We start from the raw sequence: 23,813 nt of genomic DNA, 5'->3' as shown, positions 1-23,813 counted from the left end.
TTCAAATCAAATTAATATTTACGTTAACAAAAATTATTTTTTGTTATCAAATAACCTAACTCATTTATGATGATATTTGATATTTTTATACTCTTTCCATTCAGGATATTGTTTTCACATTGCTGATGTCACGAGTTTAAAGCATGAGATCGAGCAAGCTAATGATATACGTACATATTGAATTGTTTACCTGGTACTTAAATCAAATCACATCAATTAAAACACAGTGAAGAGGTAATTTCTTTTTGTTCATCTGAATGAATATAATGTTAATTTCTTACCACTCAACACCATGATGAAGTGGCGAATTCGATAACGACTCCTCCAGCATCACTGGTAAAACCCTGCAAAAAACTAGGGTTTGCAGTAGCAATCTTGGTCTTATCATGAATAGGAGAAGAAGTGTCTCTGTAAGTGGTGAGATAATCCTTAAGGGGGTCAACATAGTTCTGGAATCCAAGAGTTGTCATGGCCCACAGCAAATCATCGCCATTGATGGTCTTCCTCTTCTCCCTCTGGCATTTATCAGAGGCCTCCCCCGTCACGAAGCTTATGAACTCCGACACGCATTCCTGCACTGTTTCTTTCGCTTCCTTTGAGATCTTGGCGTTAGGAGGGAGGGATTTCTTCATGATCCGGCTCACGTTCGCGATCGGTACCACCCTTTCTTGATCTTTCATCGCAAATACTAATTGGAATCGCAATTTCTTGGGCTTTTTAAGCTATCGGGGTCGGGGAGGGGACACAACAAATTAATATTAATTATTAGTGGAAAGGCGGTTTTTGATGCTGACACAAATGGGAAATGTTTGCTGTAAGTTGAATTTTTGTATCTCCATATACTCCCTCCGTCTACATTCAGTGTATTATGATGTATTGTACTAATATTAAAAGTGGTGTAAAAGTGAAAAATAAAGATAACTCAAGTATTTATAAGTGATGGGTGATAATCCAAATAGGTACAAGTTTTTTTTTGTGGACATCTCGAAAAAAAAAAAAAAACTTTCATGGATGAATGAAGTATTGTATAACTTCATCTTTATTATACATTTTATTATTTGATATTGAGATATTGATAATACATATAAGACGCGTTTATTTTACATGATTGATAAGATGCATTATTGAGTATTTTTATCTTTAAAGTTAAGATTTCTCCAATCTCATTATTTTAATAGGATAAGAATGAAGCAAAATTAGCTTAAATAATAAAATAATCAAAAATTTTGAGATATCATAATTAGAATTTCAATCCATCAAAATAAACAAGAGATTTTACGTGAGTGGAGGATTTTATCTAATCTTGTCTCGATAAATATATCTATGTTATATTTGACCAACACACACATTACTATGCATTAATGGCAGATCTATTCATCGTACAGTTTTCCCAGATGAAGTTTTGATGAGGCTCGACTCTTTGTTTGAGTTCTACATTTTAAAGGGTTGTTAAATTTTTTTATTTTTCTTTTTTTTATATATAAAATTTTATTTTAAAAAATGGTTGATACATATTCATTATAATTGACATTGTACGTACATATTAATGGCTCATCGTAAAATTTGAACTAAAAATTAAAGTAATTAAAAAAGATGTAAAGTTTCTTAAATTCCTTTTTTTTTTTTCCTTGAGAATTTCTTGAATAAAAGTTCATATGATTTATGGATCTTTGCATTCTAATAATAGATCAACTGAATTTTGATAATCTAGAGGTTTTTGAAACAAACTTTTATCATAGTACTCCTCTGCCCCGACTATCTTGAGACTTTTTTTTGGACACGTGAATTAAGAAAGTAGCATTTTGTGTGTTGGTGAAAAAATAAAAATACGATTAAATGGTAAAACTTTTGCCAAATAAGGAAATGTCTTTTATATAATATATAAAAGACCACTTCAACGGTAACAATTTCCCGGCAATTTATTTTTACAGTTTTTTCTTTCAAAATTGTAGTTGGTGTTTGAATAAACGTGTGTTGCTTTTTGCCGAATCAGTCTTCTGTCTCATCTATCTTCCAAATCTTCATTCTCAGTAAATAGAGTTTCTCCATAAATCAATCAACAAAAAATTCTGAACTGAAATAGGAAGAAAGAAAATCAATCTACAAATAAATCAATTCTGAAAAATAAGAGGAGTATACGTTGAAATATTTTTTCTACAGTTCACACAATAAGATCTAATCTATATAATTCACACAAAAGATGAGCAAATACACACAAAAATCAGAAATCAGCAGAAATTATTCGAATTTGAAATTATTTGAATTTTTATTCGATTTTTTTCCAAATAGATTTAGGTGAATAGGGTAGAGAAAGAACAATAATTAGAAAAATGGATAAAGAAAGAGGCGAATGAGGTGGTGGCTGGACGACTTTGCTATTTAGCAGAGGAATTGAAAGACTACGGCGGCAGCGGTCCAATTGGCTGCTGTTAATTGTACGACTGATCGTTGGCAGATGGAGATGGCGGTAGCGTCTTGACAACGGCGGCAATCGCGGCTGACAACAATCGCGGTCCAATAAGGTTTAGAAATTTTGAGAGATAGGATGGAGGACAACAATCGCGGCTGAGTCCCGGCGACGAGCTGTCGCAGAATTTCAAGGAGGATGAGGAGAGATATCGAAGGGTTTAAAACTTTAGAGTTGATTTGACTAGAAGGGTGATTGTTTCGGCTAAAGTGTCAAAAGCTCCATCAATAGGAATGTTCAAAGGAAGCAAATATTTATTTTAAACTTCAGAGAACTTGAGCACTATGTCTCATTAGCCCCAAAGTTGAATTACCTGACTTATGACTTAGAACTCGTTGTGGTTGTGCACGTGTTGGAAATTTGGAGACACTATCTCTACGGAGTTAAGTGTGAGGTCCTTGTAGATGACAAGAATTTGAAGTGCTTTTTCGAGCAAAGAGATTTGAATGTAAGACAACAGAGACGATTCGAATTAGTGAAGAATTATGATGGTACCATCAATTGGAAATTAAGATAAGATGTTTCACCACTAAATATGAAGTACTGATTGGTGATTGCCTTATTCGGTTTAGTAATTGTTCACCATCCGGAGACAATATCAAGCTGTGTAGTTGCATCAATAGTTAAGTGTGAATTGCAAGAAAGGATTATGAAAGCACGAAATGAAAATGGATATTGGTGAGAAAATGTGTCTCGCCTCAAGAATAAGAAAAACGAAAGGATTCACGAAAGTCAGGAATAGTGCACTAATGGTTAGTGGAGGATTGTGGATGTATACACTAAGTATTACGTCTCGCAGTTAAGAAAGTATGTGATTAAGAAAGATGAGATAGTCCAAGCTCAAGGCTTAAGTTACGAAGAGAAATCAGTTTAGTGACTAGATTGCAAGGTTCAAGTTTTACGGAACAATGGTATTGTTCTTGTCATGTAGTGGAACCATCACATGATGGAAAAGACCACATAAGAAGCAAATGAAACAAACGACTAGTATATCTCGAACTAGATTACCCACATACGCAATTTCGAGGACGAAATTTTTATAAGGAGGGAGGGATGTAACGCCCCGCTTTTCCCTAGCTAAATTTAGAGTAAATTTTGAACTTAGAAGTATGAGATGATTCACGCTGGAGAAATGAAACGATTTATTTTTAATTCCAACAAATGATTTACAAAATTTTTTTTTGTAAAATTTTATTTATTTAAATTCTTATGCATTGCATATTTATTTAAATTTAACATTTAGCATCTAGCACCTACATGAGCTATTTAATTAGCGAACCCTGAGAAATTATTACAGTTACGATAATTCAACCCTGAAGAGTTTAATTGTCAAATCCTCACTCACCTCACTCACACTCACGTCTCCATCAAAAGCCTTGCCCCTACCCTAAAGCCATGCTTCTACATAGCTTTTAGCCATACTTTGGCAGCCACCAACTCCCCTAATTTCAGCCCTCAAACATCATTGCATAGTTGAAGGAAACCCATCCCTTGCACTTTCACTAGCAACTCAAATTTATTTGATCTCAAATATCCTTCAAATTGCTCTCTCGTTCCAGCCTATCCATGGAGTTTCAAGTATACAACAAGAGACCACCATTCAAAGAACTCTTCCTCATCACACCATTTATCACAAGGTTTCATTTTCTTCCCTTTAAACTACATGACTTGTTTTTACAATATTGAATAAGACACGTCCATTACTTTCACAAACACAAATCATAGCTAGCCAACAAAGAATCACAACCATACATACCTTCACTGAAATTCATCTAAAACAACTTTTATACGACAATATACATTTTTATTCATAGTCTGTGCATATATTTATAAATGAAAGCATGATTCATTGAAAAGAAAAGAAAAGATCTTTATGAATGAAGAGTTTTGAAGCCTGTTGAAAAATGGAGTCTTGATCTTGTTTTTGCTTGCCTTCAAGTCTGAGGTGTCGAGTCTGTTGGTAGTCTTGCTGATGAGTCAAGTCAGGGGAGAGTGGATTGACGGCGGCGGCCACGGCTGTCCCCTGGTCGCCGGAATTCGAGGGAGAGAACAGGGGTTGGGGCGGTGGCTGGTCTGGGCTGGGGATTTGTTGAGGTCAGGACGGCGGCAGCCATGGGTTGCTGTCGCTGGGATTTTTGAGAGGGAAGCGACGGTTGCGGCTTTGCTGTAATCGCCGGAAACCAGAGGGAGGCAACGAAACTCTTCGCCGTTGAAGGAGAGAGGTTCCCGGAGTTTAGTGAGAAAGGAAGAGTTTAGAGGTCGGTGCGTTGTTTGAGTCAGGGAGGCGAGATGCTTGAGGGACTCCTCGCCGGAAACTTCAGGCGGCAGCCTTAGGCGGTGGTAGATTTGGGGATCTAGGGGTTTATGGGAAGAGAGAGACGGCGCCGTCGCTCACAGGTGGGCGGTGGTGACCGAGGTAAAGGAGAGAGGAAGATAATGTGGTGAGTCGACGGGCGGCGGCTGGTTCGCTGCTTCGCCGGAGAAGAGAGGGAGCCGGGCGGATTGTGTGAGCCGAGAGAGAGTTGAGCGGGTTTCATTTTGAGAGTGAAGAGGGAGAGAACGAATTCAGTGAGGAAGAAAAGGGTTAGAAGTCATGGGCTGAGTTTGGGCCTTAGAGAGCTGGGCCGAATTTGTAAAGTTGTTGGGCCGGTTTTTATTCAATTATGTTGGGCCTCTGAGTTTTTTTTAAAGGATGGGCTGCATATGTTTAAGTATGGGCTATCACTATTTAATATAAATGGGCTGTGCATATTTCATTAAAATGTTTTTCACTAAAGTTATTTAATTAAACTACTATTGGTTTGATTAATTATTTTAAAGAATAATTTGCATAATAATATTATATTATTATTATGTGCATATTTTAAGTAATTACTTATCATATATTTAAAGCATGACATGTATTGCATTTGCATTTTGCAATAAAAGCATTTATGATTTAATTGGTTTTATTTATAATTCATTTATAAAAGAAAATCGAGTAAGGATATTGTTGGTGTCCTTAACTCAAGAAATTTAGTTTTCAAGTATTTACTCATTAAATTTTGAAACCCGGCGTGACGAATTATAGAATGTTAAGTATTTTCCCTAAGATATTAAGTTAGCTTCACGAGACCTATTAAGAATAGAATTTCTTGTAGGCTTTGTGACCAGGGGGATTAGCGCTGCTTTCCCAAGACAGATTTTTATGTGTATGATCTTCAGGCTTTGCCTATCCAGGTGGGCTTACTTTCCAAATGTATAAAGTATGATTGAGTTATTAAGCTCTAAATGTTTCAATGAAATATAAATTGTTTATTCAATAAAATGCAATCTGTTTATCCAATAAAATATTTTGTGCACTCTGCTCCGTTTAAGGCTCGCAACAACGAATCGATCGAGGTTCTCTCTTGACCTAACACGTTATTTGAGAATTGTGTACACCTATTAGCTGACCTGGTGGGTTGATCTCCATCGGGCACTAATCATGTATGAGGCGTTATAAGGGTGCTCGACGGGATGTGTTCCGGAGCATTGGGTCCCAAATGGGAACTTGGCTGGGTTACGCCCTCAGTTCAAGCAAGCGGGAGTAATGGATCCGTCGGTGGCTAAAAGGTCCGGGATCACAGCGAGTAACGGAAAGGGAGTGTGACATGTGCGCACAAATGAAAGAAATTATTTTAACATGCTTAGAAGTTCTTTCAATTTAAAACCTTCTAAGTCATGTCAAGTATGATTGGATAAACTGCTCTTACGAAAATATGAAATATTTATGAAAATGCATGCCCACTGAGTACATTAGTACTTAGCCCAAAAATACTTTCAAATGTTTTCAGGTTGGCTGGCCGGTGCTGACGGGACTGAGGCTAGGGTTCAATTTCTATATAGACTTCCGCTGTAGTAATGACTCTTATACACCTTTTATTTTCTCAACTTAAGATGATTTCATGTCAAGCTTCAATTTAAAATTTCTAGTTTTATGTTAATGAACGTCGGTTGTCAGAAACATGAAACAAAACTTATGATCCAAAGGGGCCTAGCCCGACTCGTTATCTTATTATTCGGGTTTTAACAAGATTGTTCCTTGTTTATTTCTATGAATTAGTTGCACCTCGATTATATTTATTCATTCAAGAATTGGGGTGTGACAGCTGAGTCCCGGCGACGAGCTGTCGCAGAATTTCAAGGAGGATGAGGAGAGATATCGAAGGGTTTAAAACTTTAGAGTTGATTTGACGAGAGAAAACTGAGATGAGAGAGACGAAATAATGATGAAGTATTAAATTCATGCCATCCCTAATAAATGGAGTTTCGATGGTGGACTTATCATGAAGGTGTTGGGCTTTTAAAAAAATATATTTTGGGCCTCAACTTAAATATGAAATCAAATATTTTTATAGTTGTGAATATATATTTGAATAATATATATATATATATATAATTTAAATATTTAATGGAATATTTATGAATATCATAATTTTATATTTTATACTTACGATCAAAGTAATTTTTTTCTCACTCCCATCTTCTTATTGCGGAGTATACAATTTTTTTCTATTTGCTTTACTTTTTTATATATTAATTTTCCTTTTCTATATTTTTGTTATATATTAATTTTTGTGCTTTTATATGTACATATTTTTAAGTTATAATACTTTTTAATACAACTAAAGAGAATGATATTTATACGTTTATTTTAGAATAATTTAATTTTAATAATAATAATTTTAAAAGTTTAATTTGTATTAATTTTTTTATAATTTTGGAGACGAATGATTTTATATATATATATATATATATATTCTTATATAATTTAATTTGTAGTTATGTTTGCTTACAATTTACTTATTTATGTTATTATATTTTCTCAATTAAATTTATTATCAGATTAACATTTATATATATTAAAAATGAAATCTTTAAATATGCTTTACAAATATATACTATTTTTTATTCAAATATTTTACTGGTATATAAAATTTTGATAGAGTTGGAGTAATCTATATAATATATAAAAGAAGAGTTTTTTTCCTCCAGTTTTTCCCTCTTTTTTCTCTTCTCCCACCAATTTTTATACCTATTTTATTATATAATTTAATTTATTTTTTAAACATCGTTAAATTTGATTAATAAATATATATTTAATATGCATCTTAAATTTAAGTTCGTGACAAAATATTTAATATTGTATAAAAATCATCAAAAATAAATTTAAAATGAATTATGAAAACATTAAGATATTTTATTTTCTCTCTCTTCGTTAAAATTTTACAACTATTTATTTATTTATTTACTACGACGTACAATTTTCTATAATGATAATATGTAATGTTAAATTTTCATTATCAAATGGTTTAAAATTATTTAATAACTATACATATTATTACACTTTGTACAAATTAAAGTTGAAAATTTATGTTTTTAAATTCGAGATTTTATTGAGTAATTGATGTGAATTATTTTTATTTTATTTTTAATATATATTGTACATTTATTTATATTTTATTTATATTTAATATTTTTACTTATTTATTTAAACATATCGTTTGATTTCCATGTTCGCCGTGCATCGCACGGATGGGCCATACTAGTAAATATACATTTGACAAGTTTGAATCATTTTGCAATATTTATAAAGTGCGAAATTTTCGTTTCAGGCCCTACGACTTCTTCATACCGTTATTTGTGGCCCATGTTTTATCCGTATTTGAATTTTGAGACGTTAAAGATTCTATTTTGAGCGCATTTATTTATTTATTTTGATAAATTAATAAGATTTCGTGTTAATTGATATCCAAAAATAACAATTATGTATCATTATATGAGCATTTATCAAGCGAACTATTTTGGTTGACTTTAATAATTAAGCTTCTTAACTATTTACTTTGTCCCTCTAAAAAAAATAGGGTTAAGGTACAGATACCCCTTAAACATGACCCCCCCTAGAACATATACCTTCCATTCTCCAACTTGGTACAAATTGCCCCCCAAACTCGACGGAAAGTATACAACTAACCCCAGCCCACAGACGGACGTTAGACACCGTCCAGAAAATATTTTTTTTTATTTTTTATTTCTAGTGGGCCCCACTCCTCTCTCTCTCTTCTCCACGGCCATTGTCATTAATCTACCACCAGAAAGCGAGCTTTGAATCTCCAATCAAAAATCGGAATGGCATCGTCCTCTCTGTTCGACGGAGGGAGCGTAATGGGAGAGAGATATCTCCCCTTATTCTTCTTCTACTTTCGAACCGGACAAAGAAATCAAGAAAAGATAAACAATAATCACCACCAAGTTTTTTCACTTCGAATACAACGACCTGAAACTGAACGGTGCCGGCGAACATAGTTCAGCCAACGGAGCAAAATTCCCTTAATTCTGTTTCTAACTTACATTATTCATTCCAGAAATTTACAAACCTATCAAGCTAATTTCAATAATGAATAAACTAAGACCATTTACCGCATGCAATGAGAGGTGAATGAGGAGATCGACGAAGGCGCCGGCGATGTATCCGTGATTGCCTTTCTCGTTGACTCTGAGGTAACATGTCGGCAGCTCCTCGAGGCAGTCCCGGCGCTTGATCCCGTGCGTCGCCACCATCTCCGCCATCGAGGATCTGATTTTGCCGCCGCCGCCGCCATTGTAGGGAAAGGCGCGCGCCTTCATCGCGCCGTCTCCTTGAGGATGGAGATTGTCTCGCCAGGCTCGAAGAAGAGGCGATCGGATCAGAGGCCTCCGATCACGGCGGTCTCGTCGGGGAATACATGCGACGCCGCCGCAGAGGCGGAAAAGCTCTCATCGCGGCGGATGTTGAATAAGGAGTTGGGGGTTTCGGTGAATTGACATTGGCGCGGAAGGAGAGAGTCTTAGGGCTGATGATGCAGGCCGGCCAAGGCCACGGCGATGCGGCTGAGGTGGCGGTGGTGGGGGAGTCGGTGGCTTTCAACAGAAAGGGGAATTTATTGGCGAAGATATCGTTTGAATCCAAGAGAGAGAGATAGGTCAATTGGAGAGAGAGAGAGAGAGAGAGAGGAGGAGTGATAATTTTTTTTTTTAAAGAAAACGGCGTTTAAACGCCGTTTAACGGACGGGTTTATTTGCACCATTTTTTCAGGAGTTCAGGAAGGTCAACGCGCCTTAACCGAGTCTGGGGGGTATACGTTCTAGGGGGGGTCATGTTTAGGGGGTATCTGTACCTAAACCCAAAATAATATTTATCCTTGTTGCGCGAGGAATATTTTTTGAGCAATTGGTTGCTGATTTTTGTAGGAAATGATTAAAAATTATTGGAAATGACTATATATTGTAGAACGTTCAGCATTCTACTTTCAAGGGTTTTTTAGTTTTCCTTTTTCTTTTTTTTAATAAATAGCATTAATTAAAAATATATTGTAAAGTTTGAATTATTTTGTGCATTTATTTTGTGTAATTAATTTTCATGTGACGTAGGATTTATCAATAATATCAAAATGTGAATTTAAAATCATTTATCAGTATTGTTCCTAAATCGAAAACAGTCGTATTTTTCAAGTGAAGTAACATTCACGAGTCATGACACAAAACATAATGAAAAGCTCTGTTTGTTTTCCTAATAGAGGCTGTTGGATTCATTTCCATTGTACAAATATAAAAACTTTCATAGTATTTCGTTATATTAGTATGTTCAAACGATGGCCGTTAATTAATTAGATTATACATTAAAAGAGAGAAATAAAAATTGTCACAAATGATAATTATTTCGATATTTTGTGCGATCTCATATTAAATTTTTGATGTTGCATAGACAATAAGTTTCAGAAAAATCTCTTGTAATTTTCAGTCTCTGTAAAGCGTGAATTGACTTGCAGTGATGCCTCTATCATCTTATTTATATAGAACAATTATTATCTTGATCATATTAGGTATTGTGATTCAATAATATGTGTGTGTGTGTTATATGGAGTCAGTATTATATAATGATATGAGTAACATTTCAAATAAAAAAGAAGCAACGATATTAATAAGTAAATAATTATGGGACATGAGATCGAGCAAGCTAATGATATACGTACATATTGAATTGTTTACCTAGGTACTTAAATCAAATCACATCAATTAAAACACAGTGAAGAGGTAATTTCTTTTTGTTCATCTGAATGAATATAATGTTAATTTCTTACCACTCAACACCATGATGAAGTGGCGAATTCGATAACGACTCCTCCAGCATCACTGGTAAAACCCTGCAAAAAACTAGGGTTTGCAGTAGCAATCTTGGTCTTATCATGAATAGGAGAAGAAGTGTCTCTGTAAGTGGTGAGATAATCCTTAAGGGGGTCAACATAGTTCTGGAATCCAAGAGTTGTCATGGCCCACAGCAGATCATCGCCATTGATGGTCTTCCTCTTCTCCCTCTGGCATTTATCAGAGGCCTCCCCCGTCACGAAGCTTATGAACTCCGACACGCATTCCTGCACTGTTTGTTTCGCTTCCTTTGAGATCTTGGCGTTAGGAGGGAGGGATTTCTTCATGATCCGGCTCACGTTCGCGATCGGTACCACCCTTTCTTGATCTTTCATCGCAAATACTAAATGGAATCAGCAATTTCTTGGGCTTTTTAAGCTATCGGGGTCGGGGAGGGGACACAACAAATTAATATTAATTATTAGTGGAAAGGCGGTTTTTGATGCTGACACAAATGGGAAATGTTTGCTGTAAGTTGAATTTTTGTATCTCCATATACTCCCTCCGTCTACATTCAGTGTATTATGATGTATTGTACTAATATTAAAAGTGGTGTAAAAGTGAAAAATAAAGATAACTCAAGTATTTATAAGTGATGGGTGATAATCCAAATAGGTACAAGTTTTTTTTGTGGACATCTCGAAAAAAAAAAAAAACTTTCATGGATGAATGAAGTATTGTATAACTTCATCTTTATTATACATTTTATTGTTTGATATTGAGCTATTGATAATACATATAAGACGCGTTTATTTTACATGATTGATAAGATGCATTATTGAGTATTTTTATCTTTAAAGTTAAGATTTCTCCAATCTCATTATTTTAATAGGATAAGAATGAAGCAAAATTAGCTTAAATAATAAAATAATCAAAAATTTTGAGATATCATAATTAGAATTTCAATCCATCAAAATAAACAAGAGATTTTACGTGAGTGGAGGATTTTATCTAATCTTGTCTCGATAAATATATCTATGTTATATTTGACCAACACACACATTACTATGCATTAATGGCAGATCTATTCATCGTACAGTTTTCCCAGATGAAGTTTTGATGAGGCTCGACTCTTTGTTTGAGTTCTACATTTTAAAGGGTTGTTAAATTTTTTTATTTTTCTTTTTTTTTGTATATAAAATTTTATTTTAAAAAATGGTTGATACATATTCATTATAATTGACATTGTACGTACATATTAATGGCTCATCGTAAAATTTGAACTAAAAATTAAAGTAATTAAAAAAGATGTAAAGTTTCTTAAATTCCTTTTTTTTTTCCTTGAGAATTTCTTGAATAAAAGTTCATATGATTTATGGATCTTTGCATTCTAATAATAGATCAACTGAATTTTGATAATCTAGAGGTTTTTGAAACAAACTTTTATCATAGTACTCCTCTGTCCCGGCTATCTTGAGACTTTTTTTTGGACACGTGAATTAAGAAAGTAGCATTTTGTGTGTTGGTGAAAAAATAAAAATATGAAATAAATGGATAAAACTTTTGCCAAATAAGGAAATGTCTGAAGATAGCTAAGTGGGACACTAAAAAAGGAAAGTATCTCAAGATAGGTGTGATATCTCGATTTTTCCCATAAGAAATGTAGAAGATCTTTAATTAGTATATTATTGATACACGCCTGGATTAATAAGGTGATATTTTTTTTTTGAAAAGAGATTTTACGTATTTAAGTTCATTACTATTATTTTGTTTGATCAAAGATCTTGAGCCCAGTGCTAAATTATATGTGATATATTACTACAAAGATTTTTTTCATTCTATTTAATGTTTAACTTCTGTTGGACCTCAAGCCCAAATTTTCCTTTTAGTTTGGTGATGGCCCAATTGATGAGAACAATATGTAGGTGTGAATCGGTTCTCTCTCTCTCTATCCTCACACTCATCATCGGCTCCCTCTCTTCCCCTCTCTATCCGCCGCCCTCTCTCTCTCCCACATGAAGCCACGCCGTCGCCCCTCTTCCCGGCGAGTCATCGCCGGGAACCACCTCTGGCCGTAAGCCATGTTTCTCTCCTCCTCCCATTTGTCCCTCTCTCTCCCTCGCGTACATCGGACGGCAGACGATCATAGGAGGCCGTCGCCGCTGCTGCTCTGCTCTCGGCCGCGACCAGCGGCGCCTGGCCTTCGGCCGCGCCGCGCCGTCTGGCGGCGTCACGCCTTCGTCCCATTCTCTCTCTCGAACCGGAGCCCCACCCCCAAAAAGGGAAAAACAAACGCTGACCCAAGAACCCGATTTCAAGGGTAAACAAATGGGGTTCGAAAAATTGAAAAAAAATCGGATCTTGGTGTAGGATTCAGAAATTATGCAGGTTATGCCATAGTTGGGTCCTTGTTTGCTTTGTACAGATTCTTCTTATTCTTAGTCAAAAACAAAACGAAAATTGTTGTGTGAAGAAGTTTCAAAAATTATGCCAAGGTCTATGTGTGAGACTCTAATTTCAGTTCTTGTAGTGATAGGGGAGAAATACACGTTTGGAGATAAAGATTTGGAAGAAGAGTGAACCTTGTTCCGTGAGCATGTTGTTGTCTTTGTTTGTGATTTTCTGTAACAAAAATGAAACAATCTTGTTTGTTTACACAAAGGAGACAAAAAGAGTGTTAGTGAATTTATGCAAAGAGAATAAAGTGAACCTTAATATACTGTTCTGGTCGAAATTTCTGAGCTTCTGGAATTAGCGATCAAGTATCTCTCAGATGGAAAAATAGATTATGCAGAATGATTGAGAAATGATGGTAGGAATGTTTGTGGATCAGGGAGTATATTTAAGGAAACAAAGGGATCACGTGGTGGAATATTATACAAGAGTTAAGGGATAAAACAAATTTCCACTTGTAGAAAAATCTAGCACAGTAAAATCTTGGGAAATTAGGAAATGATTTAAGCTAATATGATCAGACTTACATAAACTTGTGCTCTGATACCACTTGTAACGATCCAACTTCCCAATCAAAAGAAATAAGAAAATAATGTGATGTGAGCAGATCAATTATGAAGATTTATCCAAAAGATTAGGGATCTGTGTTTTGAAGAGATTAATAAAATAAAATAAATGAAAGGGCATTGAGCGACATAATCGATTAACAATATTCAACTTTCCAGGAGCACATAAGTTCAGTTTCGTGACTCTGATCATAATCAACGATGGCTTCATTAATTGAAATACGAATTAAGGGTCTAAGCTCAACGAGATAATATTTTACCATATAATAGAAGTTCTTAGTTTAGATTCTATTTTAAAACCTTCTGAGTTATGATTATGATATTGGATAAACTGCTCTATTTAATTATTTCATAAAATATCTTGTAAACTCATGTTCACTGAGTACACTAGTACTCAGCCCAAATTATTTTAAAATATTTTCAGGTTGATCGGTTGGTGCAGACGGAGCTGAGGCTAGGGTTCCACGCTGTCTTTTGCTTCCGCTAAATGACTAGCTTGCTATCTTGTCTTTTAATCTTCTAAACTAAGAACTTCTATTATATGGTAAAATATTATCTCGTTGAGCTTAGACCCTTAATTCGTATTTCAATTAATGAAGCCATCGTTGATTATGATCAGAGTCACGAAACTGAACTTATGTGCTCCTGGAAAGTTGAATATTGTTAATCGATTATGTCGCTCAATGCCCTTTCATTTATTTTATTTTATTAATCTCTTCAAAACACAGATCCCTAATCTTTTGGGTAAATCTTCATAATTGATCTGCTCATATCACATTATTTTCTTATTTCTTTTGATTGGGAAGTTGGGTCGTTACAATAGGTGTGACAGAGGGAGTATTTATGAAAACTATATAATCATCTTAATATTATATTGCCCATATATTTTAATGAATTCGATGTAAAAAATGATGAAGTAAAAAAAATTAAATCGTCACCTACAAAATTTGAATCAAATAAGTCCAAGTATTTATCGAATAAAACAAATCATTTTGCATCTCTTAAATCATGAAGATTTATAATGGATTCATGACTTTGCTAATAAATTCATGATCACTAGCATTTACACCCCGTGAAATGCACGAGAAACATTTTTATAATTTTATATTTATATAAAACTGATACCAACTAAATTATATTATTTATAAATATAATAAAAATTTTAATTTTTACTATATTTGTGATGAATATTGAAAAAAAATTACAATTATAAAAATTGATTTTATGAAAAGACAAAAAAGTTATAAAAATGAAAATAAAAATAAAAAAGAATTAAAAAATAGATTTATTCAAAAAAGATCAGAGAGGGGAGAGATGTTTTTAAAATATTAATATTTAAATAAATGTAACTTTTACATTTTAAATCAAATATTAATATAAAATATAATAAATTAAAGATCTTATCGCGATCTTTAATTTTGATATGCATATTAAATATTTTATGATTAGTTGAAGTTTACAATTTTAGAAAGAAATAAAACAAAAGATAAGAAGATAAAGAAAAAGGAAAAAAAGAAAAGAAAAGAAAAAATAGTAATTTACAAATAAACTTTCAATTTTATCATAATACCAAATTACCACAATTCTTAAATTGATTTCAAATTGAAAATTACCATTTTAATATATTATAGATTATAGATTATAATATCATAGACAGATTATAGATTTATAATGGACTTCCTTAATTTTCTTAACTGGCCGAACGCATAAATAATATATATTCTAAATACAAACGTTAAAACGGATTAATTGAATGTTGTATCTGACTAATATAATGAATTATAAAATAGAAGCAATTGTAGTTCAACTATATGAAAATCCACTGTACGTATGTGATTAAAAGTCTACCTTGTAGCTCAAAACCTTGCACAGATGTCTGCCAAATGGCACAATTTTACTTCATTTCCCTATCTACTAACTACTCATATACTAAAATACTGAAAGGAAGGCATTCCTCCTTAAATTTAAACTAACATTGTTGATTAATATTTTGTTTTGTATATATATGATTGATAATTTTCGTAGTGGGTCTTGATTTACTTTCTAAAAACGGTGATGATCTTTATCCAAAAACAGGCGTGATCTAACTGAATAGATAATATACTATTAATTAAGTAACTTATAATTATTCTACAGTTATTAAAAATATATACTTCTATATGCTACGCTTAAAAAAAAAAAAAACTAACAGTAGAGCTGCTGAGAAAATTTCGATCCCGATCATTGTTTAGATTAGATATACTAACAATATATAAGTATGTCATTGGACTTACCCCCATTTTCTTACGAGTATTTATGTTTAAATATAGGATCTAATAAATGAAGAAACATCCAAGTGAAAGTGATTAATCACATCAAGACAATTCTTAGGGTAGTCTTAGACCTTATATGCATCCTGCATCCTATACCTTGAAAGGAAAAAAAAAAATGAAATTGAAATTTAGACATTAATTCATTTCAAAAGCAACTTATGGTGCATATTTATTGTCTAAAGTTTGAAATTACAGCTTATAGAGTTGTAAAGCATTAATTTCATTGTGCCAACTTCTGATCAAATTATTCTATCGTCGAACATTTAATAATGAAATTGACAATATCAGAAGATACAAAACCGATCATCTATCCACTGTGGGCAAGCATAATGTGTCCACCATTGATGTGACAATTTTAATTTGAAAAGAGAATTAACATATCTTATTCTAATTAATTAAAATTATCTTACTCTAATTAAGATTGCCACATCAGTGGTGCTCACATGATGCTTGCCAACGGTGGATAGGTGATCGTTTCTGCGAGAAGATAATCTAGACAATGTGTTTTAAAAACCTTCAATAACTTTTGAATTTCAATGTTAAAAGAATATTTAAATCTCAGTTTCAATATTCTCGTGCCAAAAAATGGTAGAGAATTCTCAAGGTTGAATCTTAATTACTTGCCAAGTTTCAAATATTAAGACTAAATTATAAATATTTCCAAAAGTCTGGAAATTAAATTGCATATAAAATCCTTATAATTAGAAGTATTGCACCTCAAGAATTTTTTTTTAATAAACAAATTATGAATAAATTTTGGAATATTTTTTGAGCAATTGGTTGCTGATTTTTGTAGGAAATGATTAAAAATTATTGGAAATGACTATATATTGTAGAACGTTCAACATTCTACTTTCAAGGGTTTTATTAGTTTTCCTTTTTCTTTTTTTTTAATAAATAGCATTTAATTAAAAATATATTGTAAAGTTTGAATTATTTTGTGCATTTATTTTGTGTAATTATTTTTCATGTGACGTAGGATTTATCAATAATATCAAAATGTGAATTTAAAATTATTTATCAGTATTGTTCCTAAATCGAAAACAGTCGTATTTTTCAAGTGAAGTAACATTCACGGGTCATGACACAAAACATAATGAAAAGCTCTGTTTGTTTTCCTAATAGAGGCTGTTGGATTCATTTCCATTGTACAAATATAAAAACTTTCATAGTATTTCGTTATATTAGTATGTTCAAACGATGGCCGTTAATTAATTAGATTATACATTAAAAGAGAGAAATAAAAATTGTCACAAATGATAATTATTTCGATATTTTGTGCGATCTCATATTAAATTTTTGATGTTGCATAGACAATAAGTTTCAGAAAAATCTCTTGTAATTTTCAGTTTCTGTAAAGCGTGAATTGACTTGCAGTGATGCCTCTATCATCTTATTTATATAGAACAATTATTATCTTGATCATATTAGGTATTGTGATTCAATAATATGTGTGTGTGTTATATGGAGTCGTATTATATAATGATATGAGTAACATTTCAAATAAAAAAGAAGCAACGATATTAATAAGTAAATAATTATGGGACATGAGATCGAGCAAGCTAATGATATACGTACATATTGAATTGTTTACCTGGTACTTAAATCAAATCACATCAATTAAAACACAGTGAAGAGGTAATTTCTTTTTGTTCATCTGAATGAATATAATGTTAATTTCTTACCACTCAACACCATGATGAAGTGGCGAATTCGATAACGACTCCTCCAGCATCACTGGTAAAACCCTGCAAAAAACTAGGGTTTGCAGTAGCAATCTTGGTCTTATCATGAATAGGAGAAGAAGTGTCTCTGTAAGTGGTGAGATAATCCTTAAGGGGGTCAACATAGTTCTGGAATCCAAGAGTTGTCATGGCCCACAGCAGATCATCGCCATTGATGGTCTTCCTCTTCTCCCTCTGGCATTTATCAGAGGCCTCCCCCGTCACGAAGCTTATGAACTCCGACACGCATTCCTGCACTGTTTGTTTCGCTTCCTTTGAGATCTTGGCGTTAGGAGGGAGGGATTTCTTCATGATCCGGCTCACGTTCGCGATCGGTACCACCCTTTCTTGATCTTTCATCGCAAATACTAAATGGAATCGCAATTTCTTGGGCTTTTTAAGCTATCGGGGTCGGGGAGGGGACACAACAAATTAATATTAATTATTAGTGGAAAGGCGGTTTTTGATGCTGACACAAATGGGAAATGTTTGCTGTAAGTTGAATTTTTGTATCTCCATATACTCCCTCCGTCTACATTCAGTGTATTATGATGTATTGTACTAATATTAAAAGTGGTGTAAAAGTGAAAAATAAAGATAACTCAAGTATTTATAAGTGATGGGTGATAATCCAAATAGGTACAAGTTTTTTTTTGTGGACATCTCGAAAAAAAAAAAAAAATCTTTCATGGATGAATGAAGTATTGTATAACTTCATCTTTATTTTACATTTTATTGTTTGATATTGAGATATTGATAATACATATAAGACGCGTTTATTTTACATGATTGATAAGATGCATTATTGAGTATTTTTATCTTTAAAGTTAAGATTTCTCCAATCTCATTATTTTAATAGGATAAGAATGAAGCAAAATTAGCTTAAATAATAAAATAATCAAAAATTTTGAGATATCATAATTAGAATTTCAATCCATCAAAATAAACAAGAGATTTTACGTGAGTGGAAGATTTTATCTAATCTTGTCTCGATAAATATATCTATGTTATATTTGACCAACACACACATTACTATGCATTAATGGCAGATCTATTCATCGTACAGTTTTCCCAGATGAAGTTTTGATGAGGCTCGACTCTTTGTTTGAGTTCTACATTTTAAAGGGTTGTTAAATTTTTTTATTTTTCTTTTTTTTTATATATAAAATTTTATTTTAAAAAATGGTTGATACATATTCATTATAATTGACATTGTACGTACATATTAATGGCTCATCGTAAAATTTGAACTAAAAATTAAAGTAATTAAAAAAGATGTAAAGTTTCTTAAATTCCTTTTTTTTTCCTTGAGAATTTCTTGAATAAAAGTTCATATGATTTATGGATCTTTGCATTCTAATAATAGATCAACTGAATTTTGATAATCTAGAGGTTTTTGAAACAAACTTTTATCATAGTACTCCTCTGCCCCGGCTATCTTGAGACTTTTTTTTGGACACGTGAATTAAGAAAGTAGCATTTTGTGTGTTGGTGAAAAAATAAAAATATGAATAAATGGTAAAACTTTTGCCAAATAAGGAAATGTCTGAAGATAGCTAAGTGGGACACTAAAAAAGAAAAATATCTCAAGATAGGTGTGACAGAGGGAGTATTTATGAAAACTATATAATCATCTTAATATTATATTGCCCATATATTTTAATGAATTCGATGTAAAAAATGATGAAGTAAAAAAAATTAAATCGTCACCTACAAAATTTGAATCAAATAAGTCCAAGTATTTATCGAATAAAACAAATCATTTTGCATCTCTTAAATCATGAAGATTTATAATGGATTCATGACTTTGCTAATAAATTCATGATCACTAGCATTTACACCCCGTGAAATGCACGAGAAACATTTTTATAATTTTGTATTTATATAAAACTGATACCAACTAAATTATATTATTTATAAATATAATAAAAATTTTAATTTTTACTATATTTGTGATGAATATTGAAAAAAAATTACAATTATAAAAATTGATTTTATGAAAAGACAAAAAAGTTATAAAAATGAAAATAAAAATAAAAAAGAATTAAAAAATAGATTTATTCAAAAAAGATCAGAGAGGGGAGAGATGTTTTTAAAATATTAATATTTAAATAAATGTAACTTTTACATTTTAAATCAAATATTAATATAAAATATAATAAATTAAAGATCTTATCGCGATCTTTAATTTTGATATGCATATTAAATATTTTATGATTAGTTGAATTTTACAATTTTAGAAAGAAATAAAACAAAAGATAAGAAGATAAAGAAAAAGGAAAAAAAGAAAAGAAAAGAAAAAAATAGTAATTTACAAATAAACTTTCAATTTTATCATAATACCAAATTACCACAATTCTTAAATTGATTTCAAATTGAAAATTACCTTTTTAATATATTATAGATTATAGATTATACTATCATAGACAGATTATAGATTTATAATGGACTTCCTTAATTTTCTTAACTGGGGGAGGAGGGAACCTTATTTATTTATTTTTCAGCCGAACGCATAAATAATATATATTCTAAATACAAACGTTAAAACGGATTAATTGAATGTTGTATCTGACTAATATAATGAATTATAAAATAGAAGCAATTGTAGTTCAACTATATGAAAATCCACTGTACGTATGTGATTAAAAGTCTACCTTGTAGCTCAAAACCTTGCACAGATGTCTGCCAAATGGCACAATTTTACTTCATTTCCCTATCTACTAACTACTCATATACTAAAATACTGAAAGGAAGGCATTCCTCCTTAAATTTAAACTAACATTGTTGATTAATATTTTGTTTTGTATATATATGATTGATAATTTTCGTAGTGGGTCTTGATTTACTTTCTAAAAACGGTGATGATCTTTATCCAAAAACAGGCGTGATCTAACTGAATAGATAATATACTATTAATTAAGTAAGTTATAATTATTCTACAGTTATTAAAAATATATACTTCTATATGCTACGCTTAAAAAAAAAAACTAACAGTAGAGCTGCTGAGAAAATTTCGATCCCGATCATTGTTTAGATTAGATATACTAACAATATATAAGTATGTCATTGGACTTACCCATTTTCTTACGAGTATTTATGTTTAAATATAGGATCTAATAAATGAAGAAACATCCAAGTGAAAGTGATTAATCACATCAAGACAATTCTTAGGGTAGTCTTAGACCTTATATGCATCCTGCATCCTATACCTTGAAAGGAAAAAAAAAAATGAAATTGAAATTTAGACATTAATTCATTTCAAAAGCAACTTATGGTGCATATTTATTGTCTAAAGTTTGAAATTACAGCTTGTAGAGTTGTAAAGCATTAATTTCATTGTGCCAACTTCTGATCAAATTATTCTATCGTCGAACATTTAATAATGAAATTGACAATATCAGAAGATACAAAACCGATCATCTATCCACCGTGGGCAAGCATAATGTGTCCACCATTGATGTGACAATTTTAATTTGAAAAGAGAATTAACATATCTTATTCTAATTAATTAAAATTATCTTACTCTAATTAAGATTGCCACATCAGTGGTGCTCACATGATGCTTGCCAACGGTGGATAGATGATCGTTTCTGCGAGAAGATAATCTAGACAATGTGTTTTAAAAACCTTCAATAACTTTTGAATTTCAATGTTAAAAGAATATTTAAATCTCAGTTTCAATATTCTCGTGCCAAAAAATGGTAGAGAATTCTCAAGGTTGAATCTTAATTACTTGCCAAGTTTCAAATATTAAGACTAAATTATAAATATTTCCAAAAGTCTGGAAATTAAATTGCACATAAAATCCTTATAATTAGAAGTATTGCACCTCAAGAATTTTTTTTTAATAAACAAATTATAAATAAATTTTGGAATATTTTTTTAGCAATTGGTTGCTGATTTTTGTAGGAAATGATTAAAAATTATTGGAAATGACTATATATTGTAGAACGTTCAGCATTCTACTTTCAAGGGTTTTTTTAGTTTTCCTTTTTCTTTTTTTTAATAAATAGCATTTAATTAAAAATATATTGTAAAGTTTGAATTATTTTGTGCATTTATTTTGTGTAATTATTTTTCATGTGACGTAGGATTTATCAATAATATCAAAATGTGAATTTAAAATCATTTATCAGTATTGTTCCTAAATCGAAAACAGTCGTATTTTTCAAGTGAAGTAACATTCACGAGTCATGACACAAAACATAATGAAAAGCTCTGTTTGTTTTCCTAATAGAGGCTGTTGGATTCATTTCCATTGTACAAATATAAAAACTTTCATAGTATTTCGTTGTATTAGTATGTTCAAACGATGGCCGTTAATTAATTAGATTATACATTAAAAGAGAGAAATAAAAATTGTCACAAATGATAATTATTTCGATATTTTGTGCGATCTCATATTAAATTTTTGATGTTGCATAGACAATAAGTTTCAGAAAAATCTCTTGTAATTTTCAGTTTCTGTAAAGCGTGAATTGACTTGCAGTGATGCCTCTATCATCTTATTTATATAGAACAATTATTATCTTGATCATATTAGGTATTGTGATTCAATAATATGTGTGTGTGTGTTATATGGAGTCGTATTATATAATGATATGAGTAACATTTCAAATAAAAAAGAAGCAACGATATTAATAAGTAAATAATTATGGGACATGAGATCGAGCAAGCTAATGATATACGTACATATTGAATTGTTTACCTGGTACTTAAATCAAATCACATCAATTAAAACACAGTGAAGAGGTAATTTCTTTTTGTTCATCTGAATGAATATAATGTTAATTTCTTACCACTCAACACCATGATGAAGTGGCGAATTCGATAACGACTCCTCCAGCATCACTGGTAAAACCCTGCAAAAAACTAGGGTTTGCATTAGCAATCTTGGTCTTATCATGAATAGGAGAAGAAGTGTCTCTGTAAGTGGTGAGATAATCCTTAAGGGGGTCAACATAGTTCTGGAATCCAAGAGTTGTCATGGCCCACAGCAGATCATCGCCATTGGTGGTCTTCCTCTTCTCCCTCTGGCATTTATCAGAGGCCTCCCCCGTCACGAAGCTTATGAACTCCGACACGCATTCCTGCACTGTTTCTTTCGCTTCCTTTGAGATCTTGGCGTTAGGAGGGAGGGATTTCTTCATGATCCGGCTCACGTTCGCGATCGGTACCACCCTTTCTTGATCTTTCATCGCAAATACTAAATGGAATCGCAATTTCTTGGGCTTTTTAAGCTATCGGGGTCGGGGAGGGGACACAACAAATTAATATTAATTATTAGTGGAAAGGCGGTTTTTGATGCTGACACAAATGGGAAATGTTTGCTGTAAGTTGAATTTTTGTATCTCCATATACTCCCTCCGTCTACATTCAGTGTATTATGATGTATTTTACTAATATTAAAAGTGGTGTAAAAGTGAAAAATAAAGATAACTCAAGTATTTATAAGCGATGGGTGATAATCCAAATAGGTACAAGTTTTTTTTTGTGGACATCTCGAAAAAAAAAAAAAAAAATCTTTCATGGATGAATGAAGTATTGTATAACTTCATCTTTATTTTACATTTTATTGTTTGATATTGAGATATTGATAATACATATAAGACGCGTTTATTTTACATGATTGATACGATGCATTATTGAGTATTTTTATCTTTAAAGTTAAGATTTCTCCAATCTCATTATTTTAATAGGATAAGAATGAAGCAAAATTAGCTTAAATAATAAAATAATCAAAAATTTTGAGATATCATAATTAGAATTTCAATCCATCAAAATAAACAAGAGATTTTACGTGAGTGGAAGATTTTATCTAATCTTGTCTCGATAAATATATCTATGTTATATTTGACCAACACACACATTACTATGCATTAATGGCAGATCTATTCATCGTACAGTTTTCCCAGATGAAGTTTTGATGAGGCTCGACTCTTTGTTTGAGTTCTACATTTTAAAGGGTTGTTAAATTTTTTTATTTTTCTTTTTTTTTTATATATAAAATTTTATTTTAAAAAATGGTTGATACATATTCATTATAATTGACATTGTACGTACATATTAATGGCTCATCGTAAAATTTGAACTAAAAATTAAAGTAATTAAAAAAGATGTAAAGTTTCTTAAATTCCCTTTTTTT

General features: G+C 31.9%; 3 protein-coding genes, 2 long non-coding RNA genes and 1 pseudogene across 6 annotated transcripts; 1 reads left to right on the top strand and 5 right to left on the bottom strand.

Moving 5' to 3' along the window:
- Positions 1 to 284: 284 nt before the first annotated feature.
- LOC131018843 (nuclear transcription factor Y subunit B-3-like) lies at positions 285 to 680 on the bottom strand. The gene has a single exon (XM_057947544.1). The coding sequence runs from the start codon at positions 678 to 680 to the stop codon at positions 285 to 287; it is 396 nt and encodes a 131-aa protein (XP_057803527.1).
- Positions 681 to 3,827: 3,147 nt separating this feature from the next.
- Positions 3,828 to 6,521, top strand: LOC131015909 (uncharacterized). The gene is made up of 3 exons (XR_009098728.1): positions 3,828 to 4,104; positions 5,608 to 5,686; positions 6,283 to 6,521. It is a non-coding gene; the product is annotated as an uncharacterized LOC131015909 (long non-coding RNA).
- Positions 6,522 to 8,682: 2,161 nt separating this feature from the next.
- LOC131018842 (transcription repressor OFP15-like) lies at positions 8,683 to 9,437 on the bottom strand (annotated as a pseudogene).
- A 989-nt stretch (positions 9,438 to 10,426) lies between these two features.
- LOC131015905 (uncharacterized) lies at positions 10,427 to 13,904 on the bottom strand. Of its 2 annotated transcripts, XR_009098723.1 has the most exons (3): positions 13,323 to 13,609; positions 13,195 to 13,234; positions 10,427 to 11,050 (listed from the first exon to the last, which is right to left on the bottom strand). It is a non-coding gene; the product is annotated as an uncharacterized LOC131015905 (long non-coding RNA). The 2 variants fall into 2 exon arrangements; XR_009098722.1 differs by having other exon boundaries at positions 10,427 to 13,234; positions 13,323 to 13,904.
- Positions 13,905 to 17,441: 3,537 nt separating this feature from the next.
- On the bottom strand, positions 17,442 to 19,263 carry LOC131015900 (nuclear transcription factor Y subunit B-3-like). The gene has a single exon (XM_057944396.1). The coding sequence runs from the start codon at positions 18,026 to 18,028 to the stop codon at positions 17,633 to 17,635; it is 396 nt and encodes a 131-aa protein (XP_057800379.1). The 5' UTR covers positions 18,029 to 19,263; the 3' UTR covers positions 17,442 to 17,632.
- A 3,023-nt stretch (positions 19,264 to 22,286) lies between these two features.
- On the bottom strand, positions 22,287 to 23,813 carry LOC131015901 (nuclear transcription factor Y subunit B-3-like). The gene has a single exon (XM_057944397.1). The coding sequence runs from the start codon at positions 22,864 to 22,866 to the stop codon at positions 22,471 to 22,473; it is 396 nt and encodes a 131-aa protein (XP_057800380.1). The 5' UTR covers positions 22,867 to 23,813; the 3' UTR covers positions 22,287 to 22,470.

The sequence above is a fragment of the Salvia miltiorrhiza genome, chromosome 3, assembly GCF_028751815.1.
Source record: "Salvia miltiorrhiza cultivar Shanhuang (shh) chromosome 3, IMPLAD_Smil_shh, whole genome shotgun sequence".
NCBI classification, from domain to species: domain Eukaryota; kingdom Viridiplantae; phylum Streptophyta; class Magnoliopsida; order Lamiales; family Lamiaceae; genus Salvia; species Salvia miltiorrhiza.
Note: the sequence above shows the minus strand (reverse complement) of the source record. Positions and strands in the feature narration are given on the sequence as shown.